The sequence below is a fragment of the Mytilus californianus genome, unplaced genomic scaffold (genome assembly GCF_021869535.1).
Source record: "Mytilus californianus isolate M0D057914Y unplaced genomic scaffold, xbMytCali1.0.p SCAF_2, whole genome shotgun sequence".
Classification (NCBI taxonomy): Eukaryota; Metazoa; Mollusca; class Bivalvia; order Mytilida; family Mytilidae; genus Mytilus; species Mytilus californianus.
Genome location: NW_026262668.1, coordinates 134,536,806 through 134,549,919, shown reverse-complemented (window position 1 = coordinate 134,549,919; position 13,114 = coordinate 134,536,806). Strand labels below are relative to the sequence as shown.

The window sequence follows — 13,114 nt, the reverse complement described above, 5'->3', positions numbered from 1 at the left end:
AAAGTGTCACCATTATCGGCGAAAGTTACAGCAAGGTTTTGTCATTAGTAAGTGTTCTACAACTAATCTTTCAGTGCTTTTAACTAGTTCCTTAATTACTATCACAGAAATTGTCATTAACTGTAATAAAACATATGAAAAAAGTGGAATTAACTTTTTTTGGGTGTAAAAAAATCTTTTGATGTTTTAGATGAATAACGTGCTTTTGATGGTTCTTTTGATTCTGCTTACAGTTTTGACATTTCAACTCTTTACGCTACACTTCCACATAATCTCACCAAACAAAAGTTTTCCTATTTAATCAAATGGTCGTTTGAAAAATCTAATTGCAAATATATTTGCTGCAACTCAATTAAAGCCTTCTTCTCAAAAGAGAAAGGTAAATATGTTATATTTACTTAATGGAGGAATGATGAGATGATTGAAGCGGTTAATTTTCTCCTTGATAACATTTTTGTACGTTTCGGCAATAAAGTGTATCGACAGTTTGTAGGCATTCCTATTGGCACCAATTGCACCCCTTTATTAGCAGACTTGTTCTTGTACTGTTATGCATCACATTTTATGACCAAACTCAGCAAAGACCCGTCTTAATTGCATTTGATTGATAAATTCAACAACACTTATCGTAATCTTGATGATTATTTTTCGTTAAATGATAAAGATTTTTCTAAATATACTGCCGAACTTTACCCAAAGGAACTTACTTTTTGGAGAATTGTCTCATTGGCAATCATACCACATCTTCTTATTTTTATATTTACCTTAAATAAATCTATTATAAACGGTAATAACTTTCCATTCCTAGATTTAGATATTTAAGTTTTACATGGGAAGCGCTACACTAAAATTTACGAAAAAAAATGGACGATTTTTATTTCCCTATTGTTAATTTTTATTTTTATGGCGATTTTCTTTTGGCACCATCTTACGGTGTTTATATTTCACAACTGATTCGTTATGCCCGTGTCTGTAGTAATGTTTTGGATTTCAATGAATGTAATCTATGTATTACTTGTAAATTAATAAGTCAGGGATTTCGTTACCACAAATTACTTAAAACCTTTACTAAATTCTTCCATAGATACAAAGATCTGGTTTGTAAGTTTGGCTGTACCTGTAAAAAAATTATTTTAAACGGGATAGTACATCCTTATTTTACGGAGATCCTTTAAATAATATTATTCTAAAAGGTTAACAATTCAACATTGTAATTAGATCTTTAAATATTGTTTTTATTGGTATTAATAATGATTTTGTTATAAGTAAATTAAAACCAAACTACTAGTATTGTTATATCCATACACATATTCACGGTTCTACAATCTGTCGATACCTGTACTTTGGCATTACACAAGGTCATGTTTTTTCTCCGACTGTTAATGACGTATTTACACTAAATCCATTGGATGTTGGATGTGTGCTGATGGATATTTTAGTCTTAGACATATGCTTTTTATTAGTTGTTATTGGCTTTGAACTAGCTGTCAGTAACAGCGAATACTATATATTTAGATCAGATCTGTACTTAGTGTCTTTTTTGTTGTTGGAATTTATAAATACCCTGCCACGTCCGGTCTTTGTTTTTGTTACTTTGTTTTTCTGCTTTGTATCGATCTGATGAGTTAAGCCTTTTTCAACTGATTTTAATATTTTTTTTCATATTTTGTACTGTTACACCACTGTACCAGGTTAGATGGAGGGTTGGGCGCCCGCTAACATGTTAAACCCCGCCACATTCTGTATGTGCCTGTCCCAAGTCAGGAGCCTGTAATTCAGTGGTTGTCGTTTGTTGCTGTATATCATATTTGTATTTCGTTCATTGTTTTTTTTTTTTACATTAATCAGGCTGTTAGTTTTGTCGTTTGAATTGTTTTACCTTTTTACACTTCGGGGCCTTTAATAGCTGACTATGCGGTATGGGTTTTGCTCATTGTTGAAGGCCGTACGGTGCTCTATTGTTTTTAACTTCTATTTCATTTGGTCTCATTGGCAATTATACCACATCTTCTTATTTTTGTAATCATGAAAGTATCATTTATCGGCTAATGTTATAGCTAGGTTTTGCCATTAACTAAGCAACTGATCTTGTATTGTTGATTTATCGGGTTAAGGGTCAATAAACAAATTTTTTTTAAAGATTTTAATAACAAATTGTCATCGTAGTTTTAAATAACAAAAAAGACAAAAATACTGCATCACTATGCACTGAGATTTAATATTAAAAACGACTTTTATGTGAATGCAACGGCATCGTATTTCACTTGGGGTTTTTTGGTTGCATCTTAAATGTATCGTGTATCAGTCACCACAGAGAATTTCATTGTGTCTCTTCTTTATAAACGTAAAACGATGCGATACATTCATCCTTCTGACAAAGCTGAAAATAAAGAGTTATTTATTTCCGCGTCATATAGGATCATAATTGTTATGTCAGCAATTTACTGTTGGTTTGCACGTTGTAGTAATGCGAGCCTTGTAAACTGATAAATAGTTCAAGTTGTAAAGATACAAGCCTTGTTAACTGTGTAATATAACTGGTGGTAGTGTTGTAGAGATCCCAGCCTTGCTAACTATGTAATATAACTGGTGGTTGTGTTTTTGAGATGCAAGCCTTATTAACACAGTAATAAAACTGGTGGCTGTGTTATAGAGATGTAAGCCTTATTAACACAGTAACATAACTGGTGGTTGTGTTTTTGAGATACAAGTCTTATTAACACAATAATATAACTGGTGGTTGTGTTATAAAGATGCAAGCCTTATTGACACAGTAATATAACTGGTGGTCGTGTTATAGAACTACAAGCCTTGCTAACACAGTAATATAACTGGTGGTAGTGGTATAGAGATGCAAGCCTTGCTAACACAGTAATATAACTGGTGGTAGTATTATAGAGATACAAGCCTAATTAACACAGTAATATAACTGATGTTTGTGTTTTAGAGATGCAAGCCTTGCTAACACAGTAATATAACTAGTGGCAGTATTATAGAGATACAAGCCTTGCTAACACAGTAATATAACTGGTGGTAGTATTATAGAGATACAAGCCTTGCTAACCCAGTATTGCAGTAATATAACTGGTGGTAGTATTAGAGAGATGCAAGCCTAATTAACACAGTAATATAACTGGTGGTTGTGTTATAGTGATACAAGCCTTGCTAACACAGTAATATAACTGGTGGCTGTGTTATAGAGATGCAAGCCTTATTAACACAGTTATATAACTGGTGGTAGTATTATAGAGATGCAAGCATAATTTACACAGTAATATAACTGGCGGTAGTATTATAGAGATGCAAGCCTTGCTAATACAGTAATATAACTGGTGGCTGTGTTATAGAGATGCAAGCCTTATTAACACAGTAATATAACTGGTGGCTGTGTTATAGAGATGCAAGCCTTATTAACACAGTAATATAACTGGTGGTAGTGTTATAAAGATGCATGCCTTGCTAACACAGTAATATAACTGGTGTTAGTGTTATAGAGATGAAAGCCTTGCTAACTGTGTAATATAACTGGTGTTAGTGTTATAGAGATGAAAGACTTATTAACACAGTAATATAACTGGTTGTAGTATTATAAAGATGCAAGCCTTATTAACAAAGTAATATAACTGGTGGCTGTGTTATAGAGATGCAAGCCTTATTAACACAGTAATATAACTGGTGGCTGTGTTATAGAGATGCAAGCCTTATTAACACAGTAATATAACTGGTGGTAGTGTTATAAAGATGCATGCCTTGCTAACACAGTAATATAACTGGTGTTAGTGTTATAGAGATGCAAGCCTTGCTAACACAGTAATATAACTGGTGGCTGTGTTATAGAGATGCAAGCCTTATTAACACAGTAATATAACTGGTGGTAGTGTTATAAAGATGCAAGCCTTGCTAACACAGTAATATAACTGGTGTTAGTGTTATAGAGATGAAAGCCTTGCTAACTGTGTAATATAACTGGTGTTAGTGTTATAGAGATGAAAGACTTATTAACACAGTAATATAACTGGTGGTAGTGTTATAAAGATGCATGCCTTGCTAACACAGTAATATAACTGGTGTTAGTGTTATAGAGATGAAAACCTTGCTAACTGTGTAATATAACTGGTGTTAGTGTTATAGAGATGAAAGACTTATTAACACAGTAATATAACTGGTGTTAGTGTTATAGAGATGAAAGCCTTGCTAACTGTGTAATATAACTGGTGTTAGTGTTATAGAGATTCAAGACTTATTAACACAGTAATATAACTGGTGGTAGTGTTATAAAGATGCATGCCTTGCTAACACAGTAATATAACTGGTGTTAGTGTTATAGAGATGAAAGCCTTGCTAACTGTGTAATATAACTGGTGTTAGTGTTATAGAGATGCAAGTCTTATTAACACATAAGATATATCTAGTGGTAGTAATTTAGAGATGCAAGCTTTATTAACACAGTTATATAACATGTGGTAGTGTTATGAAGATGCAAGCCTTGCTAACCCAGTAATATAACTGGTGGTAGTATTATAGAGATGCAAGCCTAATTAACACAGTAATATAACTGGTGGTATTGTTATAGAGATAGAAGCCCTGCTAACACAGTAATATAACTGGTGGTAGTGTTATAGAGATGCAAGCCTTGCTAACACAGTAATATAACTCGTGGTAGTATAAAAGAGATGCAAGCCTACTTAACACAGTAATATAACTGGTGGTAATGTTATAGAGATACAAGCCCTGCTAACACAGTAATATAACTGGTGGTAGTGTTATAGAGATAGAAGCCCTGCTAACACAGTTATATAACTCGTGGTAGTGTTATAGAGATGCAAGCCTAGCTAATACAGTAGTGTAACTGGTGGTTTTGTTATAAAGATGCAAGCCTTGCTAACACAGTAATATAACTGGTGGCTGTGTTATAGAGATGCAAGCCTAATTAACACAGTAATATAACTGGTGGTAGTATTAGAGAGATGCAAGCCTAATTAACACAGTAATATAACTGGTGGTTGTGTTATAGAGATGCAAGACTAATTAACACAGTAATATAACTGGTGGTTGTGTTATAGAGATGCAAGCCTAATTAACACAGTAATATAACTGGTGGTTGTGTTATAGAGATGCAAGCCTAATTAACACAGTAATATAACTGGTGGTTGTGTTATAGAGATGCAAGCCTTATTAACACAGTAATATAACTGGCGGTAGTATTAAAGAGATGCAAGCCTTGCTAACACAGTAATATAACTGGTGGTAGTGTTATAAAGATGCAAGCCTTGCTAACTGTGTAATATAACTGGTGTTAGTGTCATAGAAATGAAAGCCTTATTAACACAGTAATATAACTGGTGGTAGTGTTATAGAGATGCAAGCCTTGCTAACAAAGTAATATAACTCATGGTAGTGTTATAGAGATGCAAGCCTTGCTAACACAGTAGTATAACTGGTGGTTTTGTTATAAAGGTGCAAGCCTTATTAACACAGTAATATAACTAGTGGTAGTAATTTAGAGATGTAAGCTTTATTAACACAGTAATATAACTGGTGGTAGTGTTATAAAGATGCAAGCCTTGCTAACTGTGTAATATAACTCGTGGTAGTGTTATAGAGATGCAAGTCTTGCTAACACAGTAATATAACTGATGGTTGTGTTATAAAGATGCAAGCCTTGCTAATACAGTAATATAACTGGTGGTAGTGTTATAAAGATGCAAGTCTTATTAACACAGTAATATAACTAGTGGTAGTTATTTAGAGATGCAAGCTTTATTAACACAGTTATATAACTGGTGGTAGTGTTATAAAGATGCAAGCCTTGCTAACACAGTAATATAACTGGTGGTTATTTTAAGAGATGCAAGACATGTTTACTGTGTAATAGAACTGTTATAGAGATGCAAGTCTTGTTAACACAGTAATATAACTGGGGAAGTGTTATATAGATGCATGGCTTATTAATTGTGTTATATAACTAGTGGGTGCGTTTTAGAGATGCAAGCCTTGTTAAGACAGTAATATAACTGGGGTAGGGTTATAGAGATGCCTTATCAACACAGTAATACAACTAGTGGTTGTGTTGTAAAGATGCATGCATGGTTAACTGTTTGTATAACTGGAGGTTGTGTTGTAGAGATGCAAGACTTGTTAACTAAGCTATTTAACTAATGGTTGTGTTGTAGAAATGCAAGCCTTAGTAAGTGTAAGCCTTTTAAACTGTGTAACTTAACTGAGGGTTGTGTTGTAGAGATGTAAGTCTCGTTAACTCATTACCATGACTAGTGGTTGATAAATAGCATGCCGTGATATATACCAAATGTTGATAACACTTAAAGTATTATTGTTATATTTGGAAATGTCAATGTAGTATTACATCAATTGAAGTGTCTACCTTGTTAACCGTTTATCCGTTAAATTAACATGTGGTATGACTGCTTTTCAGAACTTTTAGACGAAGTCTAAAAAGGACGATAAAATGAATATCTAATTATCGAATCAAAAGGTCCTGTCCGACCTTCAACAATTGGCAAAAGGCCATGCCTCAAGGTAAGTTATGGAATAGCCAAAATAAACCAGATGTCAACATCTTGATTGAACCCAATTAAATGTGGATAAAGAACTTGTGGTTTAAACTCAAATGAGACACAGCAACCCAACAAATCAAAAACAAAAATAAAGAGCTCAACAAACAAACTTTTATAAATTTTGACTTGGATGGAGATTTGTCTCATTGGCACTCATACCACATCTTCTTATATCTATTTAACAATAGACAAGTGTCTATACAATATGTGAATAAAATGAAACATAAGGGAAACGTTAACCTCTACACAACAGAAAAAGACATTGGAACATTGGGTATGCAAAACGTTAACATCTACACAACAGAGAAAGACACTGGAACATTGGGTATGCAGAAAGTTAACCTCTACACAACAGAGAAAGACACTGGAACATTGGGTATACAGAAAGTTAACCTCTACACAACAGAGAAAGACACTGGAACATTGAGTATGCAGAAAGTTAACCTCTACACAACAGAGAAAGACACTGGAACATTGGGTATGCAAAAAGTTAACCTCTACACAACAGAGAAAGACACTGGAACATAGGGTATGCAGAAAGTTAACCTCTACACAACAGAGAAAGACAATGGAACATTGGGTATGCAGAAAGTTAACTACTATACAACAGAGAAAGACACAGGAACATTGGGTATGCAGAAAGTTAACCTCTACACAACAGAGAAAGACAATGGAACATTGGGTATGCAGAAAGTTAACTACTATACAACAGAGAAAGACACAGGAACATTGGGTATGCAGAAAGTTAACCTCTACACAACAGAGAAAGACACTATAACATTGGATACGCAGAAAGTTAACTTCTGCACAACAGAGAAAGACACTGGAACATTGGGTATGCATAAAGCTAACCTCTACATAACAGAGAAAGACACTGGAACATTGGGTATGCAGAAAGTTAACCTCTACACAACAGAGAAAGACACTGGAACATTGGGTATGCATAAAGCTAACCTCTGCACAATAGAGAAAGACACTGGAACATTGGGTATGCAGAAAGTTAACCTCTACACAACAGAGAAAGACACTGGAACATTGGGTATGCAGAAAGTTAACCTCTTCACAACAGAGAAAGACACTGGAACATTGGGTATGCAGAAAGTTAACCTCTACACAACAGAGAAAGACACTGGAACATTGTTTATGCAGGAAGTTAACCTCTACACAACAGAGAAAGACACTGGAACATTGGGTATGCAGAAAGTTAACCTCTTCACAACAGAGAAAGACACTGGAACATTGGGTATGCAGAAAGTTAACCTCTACACAACAGAGAAAGACACTGGAACATAGGGTATGCAGAAAGTTAACCTCTACACAACAGAGAAAGACACTGGAACATAGGGTATGCAGAAAATGATTCTTTACACAACAGAGAAAGACACTGGAACATTGGGTATGCAGAAAGTTAACCTCTACACAACAGAGAAAGACACTGGAACATAGGGTATGCAGAAAGTTAACCTCTACACAACAAAGAAAGACACTGGAACATTGGGTATGCAGAAAATTAACTACTATACAACAGAGAAAGACACTGAAACATTGGGTATGCAGAAAGTTAACCTCTTCACAACAGAGAAAGACACTGGAACATTGGGTATGCAGAAAGTTAACCTCTACACAACAGAGAAAGACACTGGAACATTGGGTATGCAGAAAGTTAACCACTACGCAACAGAGAAAGACACTGGAACATTGGGTTTGCAGAAAGTTGACCTCTACACAACAGAGAAAGACACTGGAACATTGGGTATGCAGAAAGTTGACCTCTACACAACAGAGAAAGACACTGGAACATTGGGTATGCAGAAAGTTGACCTCTACACAACAGAGAAAGACACTAGAACATTGAGTATGAAGAAAGTTAACCTCTACACAACAGAGAAAAACACTGGAACATTGGGTATGCAGAAAGTTAACCTCGACACAACAGAGAAAGACACTGGAACATTGGGTATGCAGAAAGTTAACCTCTACACCACAGAGAAAGACTCTGGAACATAGGGTATGCAGAAAGATAACTACTATACAACAGAGAAAGACAATGGAACATTGGGTATGCAGAAAGTTAACCTCTACACAACAAAGAAAGACACTGGAACATAGGGTATGCAGAAAGTTAACTACTTTACAACAGAGAAAGACAATGGAACATTGGGTATGCAGAATGTTAACCTCTACACATCAATTAAGACACTTGAACATTGGGTATGTAGAACGTTAACTTCTACACAACAGAGAAAGACACTGAAACATTGGGTATGTAGAACGTTAACCCCACAGAGAAGAGAAAGACACTGGAACATTGGGTATGCAGAATTACACAACAGAGAAAGACACTGGAACATTGGGTATGCAGAATTACACAACAGAGAAAGACACTGGAACATTGGGTATGCAGAATTACACAACAGAGAAAGACACATGAATATTGGTTAAGCAGAATTACACAACAGAGAAAGACACATGAATATTGGGCAAGCAGAATTTTGAACGTTAAGCATCTATGGTGTTCAAAATTTTATCACATTAAAAAACCAATGAGACTTATAAAGATTTTTTCTAGTCAACATTAAAGTCAGTTAGCTGACCAGTTAAACATTTCCGATTAACACTGAAGGCAGTAAAGTGACCTGCTAACATTGTAGGCAGCTATCTGACCATTTAGAATTGAAAGCAGTTATAATTATCTGACCTGTTAACATTGTAGGCCAATAGCTGACCAGTTAACATTGTAGGCATCTAGCTGACCAGTTAACATTGTAGACAAATAGCTGACTTGTTAACCTTGTAGTCAGCTATCTGACTAGTTAGAATTGTAGGCAGCTCGCTGACCTGTTAATATTGTAGAAAGCTAGCTAATAAGTTAGTATTGTAGACAGCGAGCTGACCTGTTAACGTTTCTCATTAACATTGTAGACGGCTAATTCACCAGTTAACATTGTAGACAGGCAGTCCACCAGTTAACACTGTAGACAGGTATCTCCAATTAACATTATAGGCAGATAGCTGACCAGTTAACATTGTAGAAAGGTAGCTGACCAGCTAACATTGTAGAGAGCTAGCTGACCAGTTAACATTGTAGACAGGTAGTCCACCAGTTAACACTGTAGACAGGTATCTCCAGTTAACATTGTAGACAGGTAGCTTATCAGTTAACATTGTAGACAGATAGCTGACCAGTTAACATTGTAGACAGCTAGCTGACCAATTAACATTTTAGACAGCTAGCTGACTTGTTAACATTGTAGACATCTAGCTGACCTGTTAACATTGAAGACATCTAGCTGACCAGTTAACATTTTAGACAGCTAGCTGACCTGTTAACATTGTAGACATCTAGCTGACCAGTTAACATTGTAGACAGGTAGTCCACCAGTTAACATTTTAGACAGCTAGCTGACCTGTTAACATTGTAGACAGATAGTTGACCAATTAACATTGTAGACAGATAGCTGACCAGTTAAACATTGTAGACAGCTAGCTGACCTGTTAATATTGTAGACAGATAGCTGACCAGTTAACATTGTAGACAGCTAGCTGACCAGTTAACATTGTAGACAGCTAGCTGACCAGTTAACATTGTAGACAGCTAGCTGACTCGTTAAACATGTCAGTGGTTTTATAATGAAGAAAAATTATACACCAGTAATTGATAAAAAAAAATCTTCAAAATATCTCGTATCAACTGTTTTCGTTTTTTTTTTTTTTTGTCATTACGGATATATGTTGGTTATTTCTGTTCTGTAAAACTAAAACATGTTTTGTACTTATTGAGCTGACGGTAGTTCGTAAGTGAGGCACTTTTTTTTTAAATTTCCAGAATGAAAAACCATATCAAAAAATTTACTGCTCCGACTAATTATAGAACCTATAAACATGCGGAATTTATTGGTCAGTGTGATGCCATAACATTTGACCTTTGGACCAATAATCAATTACTAGTACTAATAGGCTATTACTAAATGGGAGGTCAAATGATGTATGAATAATGCTTGTGAATGCTTTGTCCAACTATTTGCTACACATGTTCCATATTAAAATTCTCAAATTATAAAGTAAGTAGTGATTAAACGCATCCGACTTACTCTTTGATAGATGCAATTGTAGAGTGCAATTATTGTAGTTCCATGCAAATTTAGAATATGTTCACTGGAAATAGTGTAAAGTCCTGTAGAAATAATTGATTATGTCTTACGTGCCGTTATAACTTTATACTGACAACTACCCCTCCTCCAAAAGAGACATTTGAAGAGTAAAGTATGTGATAAATATTTGCCTTAATATTAGGGCACTGACATTATCGTCTGTAATCGGAGTAACTTGTTGACTATTAAGTGTGACGTTAACTGTTAAGGCTACCCGTGATGATCGCATGGTATAAATAATCAAGTGCTTATACTGACTTTTAAAGTTACTTTTCATTTCATTACTATGCACAAACATTTACAATGCTAAATAAAAGAAAACCTCAAGTTCGATTAACTCTAATCTTTCTGTACGAAAAACTTCTGCATGAATTAATTGTACATTTCTTTTAACTTGTCGCGAACAGAGTCTATATACATCTTAAGCTGAATAAAAGCAATAACTTTGCTCGACCAATAACCAGTTGTATCCTATACATTGTATTATGTTGTATATGTTGTATGTTATGATAATTTGTTATTGCCCCCTGTGGGTACATGATTGGTATAATAAACTACTTGTGTTTGCTAAGGGCTTTTGATGCTGCAAGGTTTAATGTCTTTTTTTTCACTACTGAAATAGCAAATGCCTATGTTCTTTCATTTCAAGTTCTAAGTTTAACTTTTCTATAAACAAATATTGTTAGTTTTCTTGCTATATTTAGATTATTTGGTAAAATGTGTGTTTTTGTCATTACTTACCATTTAAGCTTTGTGTAGAGTCTATGTTGGCATCTTTTATTCCTCCTTATAATCCTGTCTATATAAATAAAAACTATTGTTAACTGCTTATTTACAGACGTAAATGGTTTAATACACAAGTCACAATTAATTAATTAAAAGTCCATGACATATCCATGGGCGAGAAACGAATTCATTCATAAAATAGGACTGAATGTTTGGATATTTATATCCAGAGTGAGTGTATCGACCGAGACACGCTTCGAAGGATTTTGTTCATTCATTATTTATGCTTTATAAAAAGGGGTTGTAAAAGTATGAGAGTCAACTTAATTCACCTGAATATTTTGTTTTAATTGTTATTTGACGAGATCGTATGTCATGACAAAAACAATGCGTAGCAAATATTAATATTTTAGTATGATTAAACTTAAATATTATTCTACAATGAAATTTGAACATAACCGTGCATGTGTTTTTTCAAGTGTGTACTGATAGAAGTCCTCTTGTATCAATTGATCTATTTGGATTGTATTATCGAGTTTAGTGTTTGCATTGGTTTTTATTGTACATACTTTTATATAACTTTTGTTAATTAAAAAGCAAAAAGTATAGTTCTAAGAAATCTAGGTTATCCGCGCTGCATGTGCATGTGTCTGTCATATCTGTCTTCTGTTATATGACTGAACATTGTTTCTGTGAATTCCGTATTGATGACATATCGTTGATAATATATTCTAAACTTGGTACGATTAACATAATGTGCAGAAACACTTATATTGACCTCTTGATTTCTTATAGTTTTTTTTGTCAGTGCAAGTAGGTTGCTATCTCATTGGTATATATATACACATCTCCTTCCACAAAATTAATTTTGAACCAATGGAGATATAAACCACGGTTATTCTTCTTAGAATAGCTAAATGTTGCAGCGATTCAGTACACCCAAAGGAAGTGACGTTTACGCGCGTATACCAGCTTTATAGGTTACACTTGCGTGAAACTAGACAATGCGATTTCCCATAGGTACTGCTTTTACGCCTAAAACTGTGTCCCTTTTACAATCAAGTATCTTTAAAAATCATATACTAGAATGGAAAATTCGCATGCACGACTTTTTGGCCAAGCCCACAACATAGGTTTGTGCAGCATTTTTCAATTTTGATATGCTTACAATTCCTCTGGTTTTAAAGCTTTTTTTCAATTTTTAGTACCCTACTTTTATTTTGAGTTTCGCTGAAAATTTATTTTACTGCTCTCCAACTGAATAATTACTGGTAAAATTATCAAGTTGTGTTTCAAGACTATAAACATGGTGATCATAGTGAGAACCAGTAGGTAATCAAAATAAAATATTGAATGTAAAGTATCTGCTCAAAAGAGGCGTGGTTTGTGAATCAACTATATTTACAAAGTGCAACCTATACCAAGCATGTCAATCAGAATGCGCGATGATGGAGTACTTTCAAAACTAAAAATCTGATCGTTAAAAAAAACGATATATTGACTTCGATGATCTTGGATATATCCTATCATAGATCTCAAAATTGACGACTTCAGCTCTATAAGAATTCTGCATTCCTACATAACATCATTTAACTATGTTGGCCATATTATAACTAATGACCTTGGGAACGTAAACAGCACTTCTGTACAAAATGAGATAGC

At 34.5% G+C, this 13,114-nt stretch overlaps 1 protein-coding gene across 1 annotated transcript in view; it reads right to left on the bottom strand.

The window, feature by feature from the left end:
* The window catches only part of LOC127731111 (uncharacterized), a 35,544-nt gene that overhangs the window by 17,450 nt on the left and 4,980 nt on the right, over positions 1-13,114 (bottom strand). The window contains exon 2 of the mRNA XM_052239981.1: positions 11,468-11,525. Coding sequence (XP_052095941.1) covers positions 11,468-11,470 — 3 coding nt within the window. The 5' untranslated portion in view covers positions 11,471-11,525. The remainder of the gene's footprint in view (positions 1-11,467; positions 11,526-13,114) is intronic.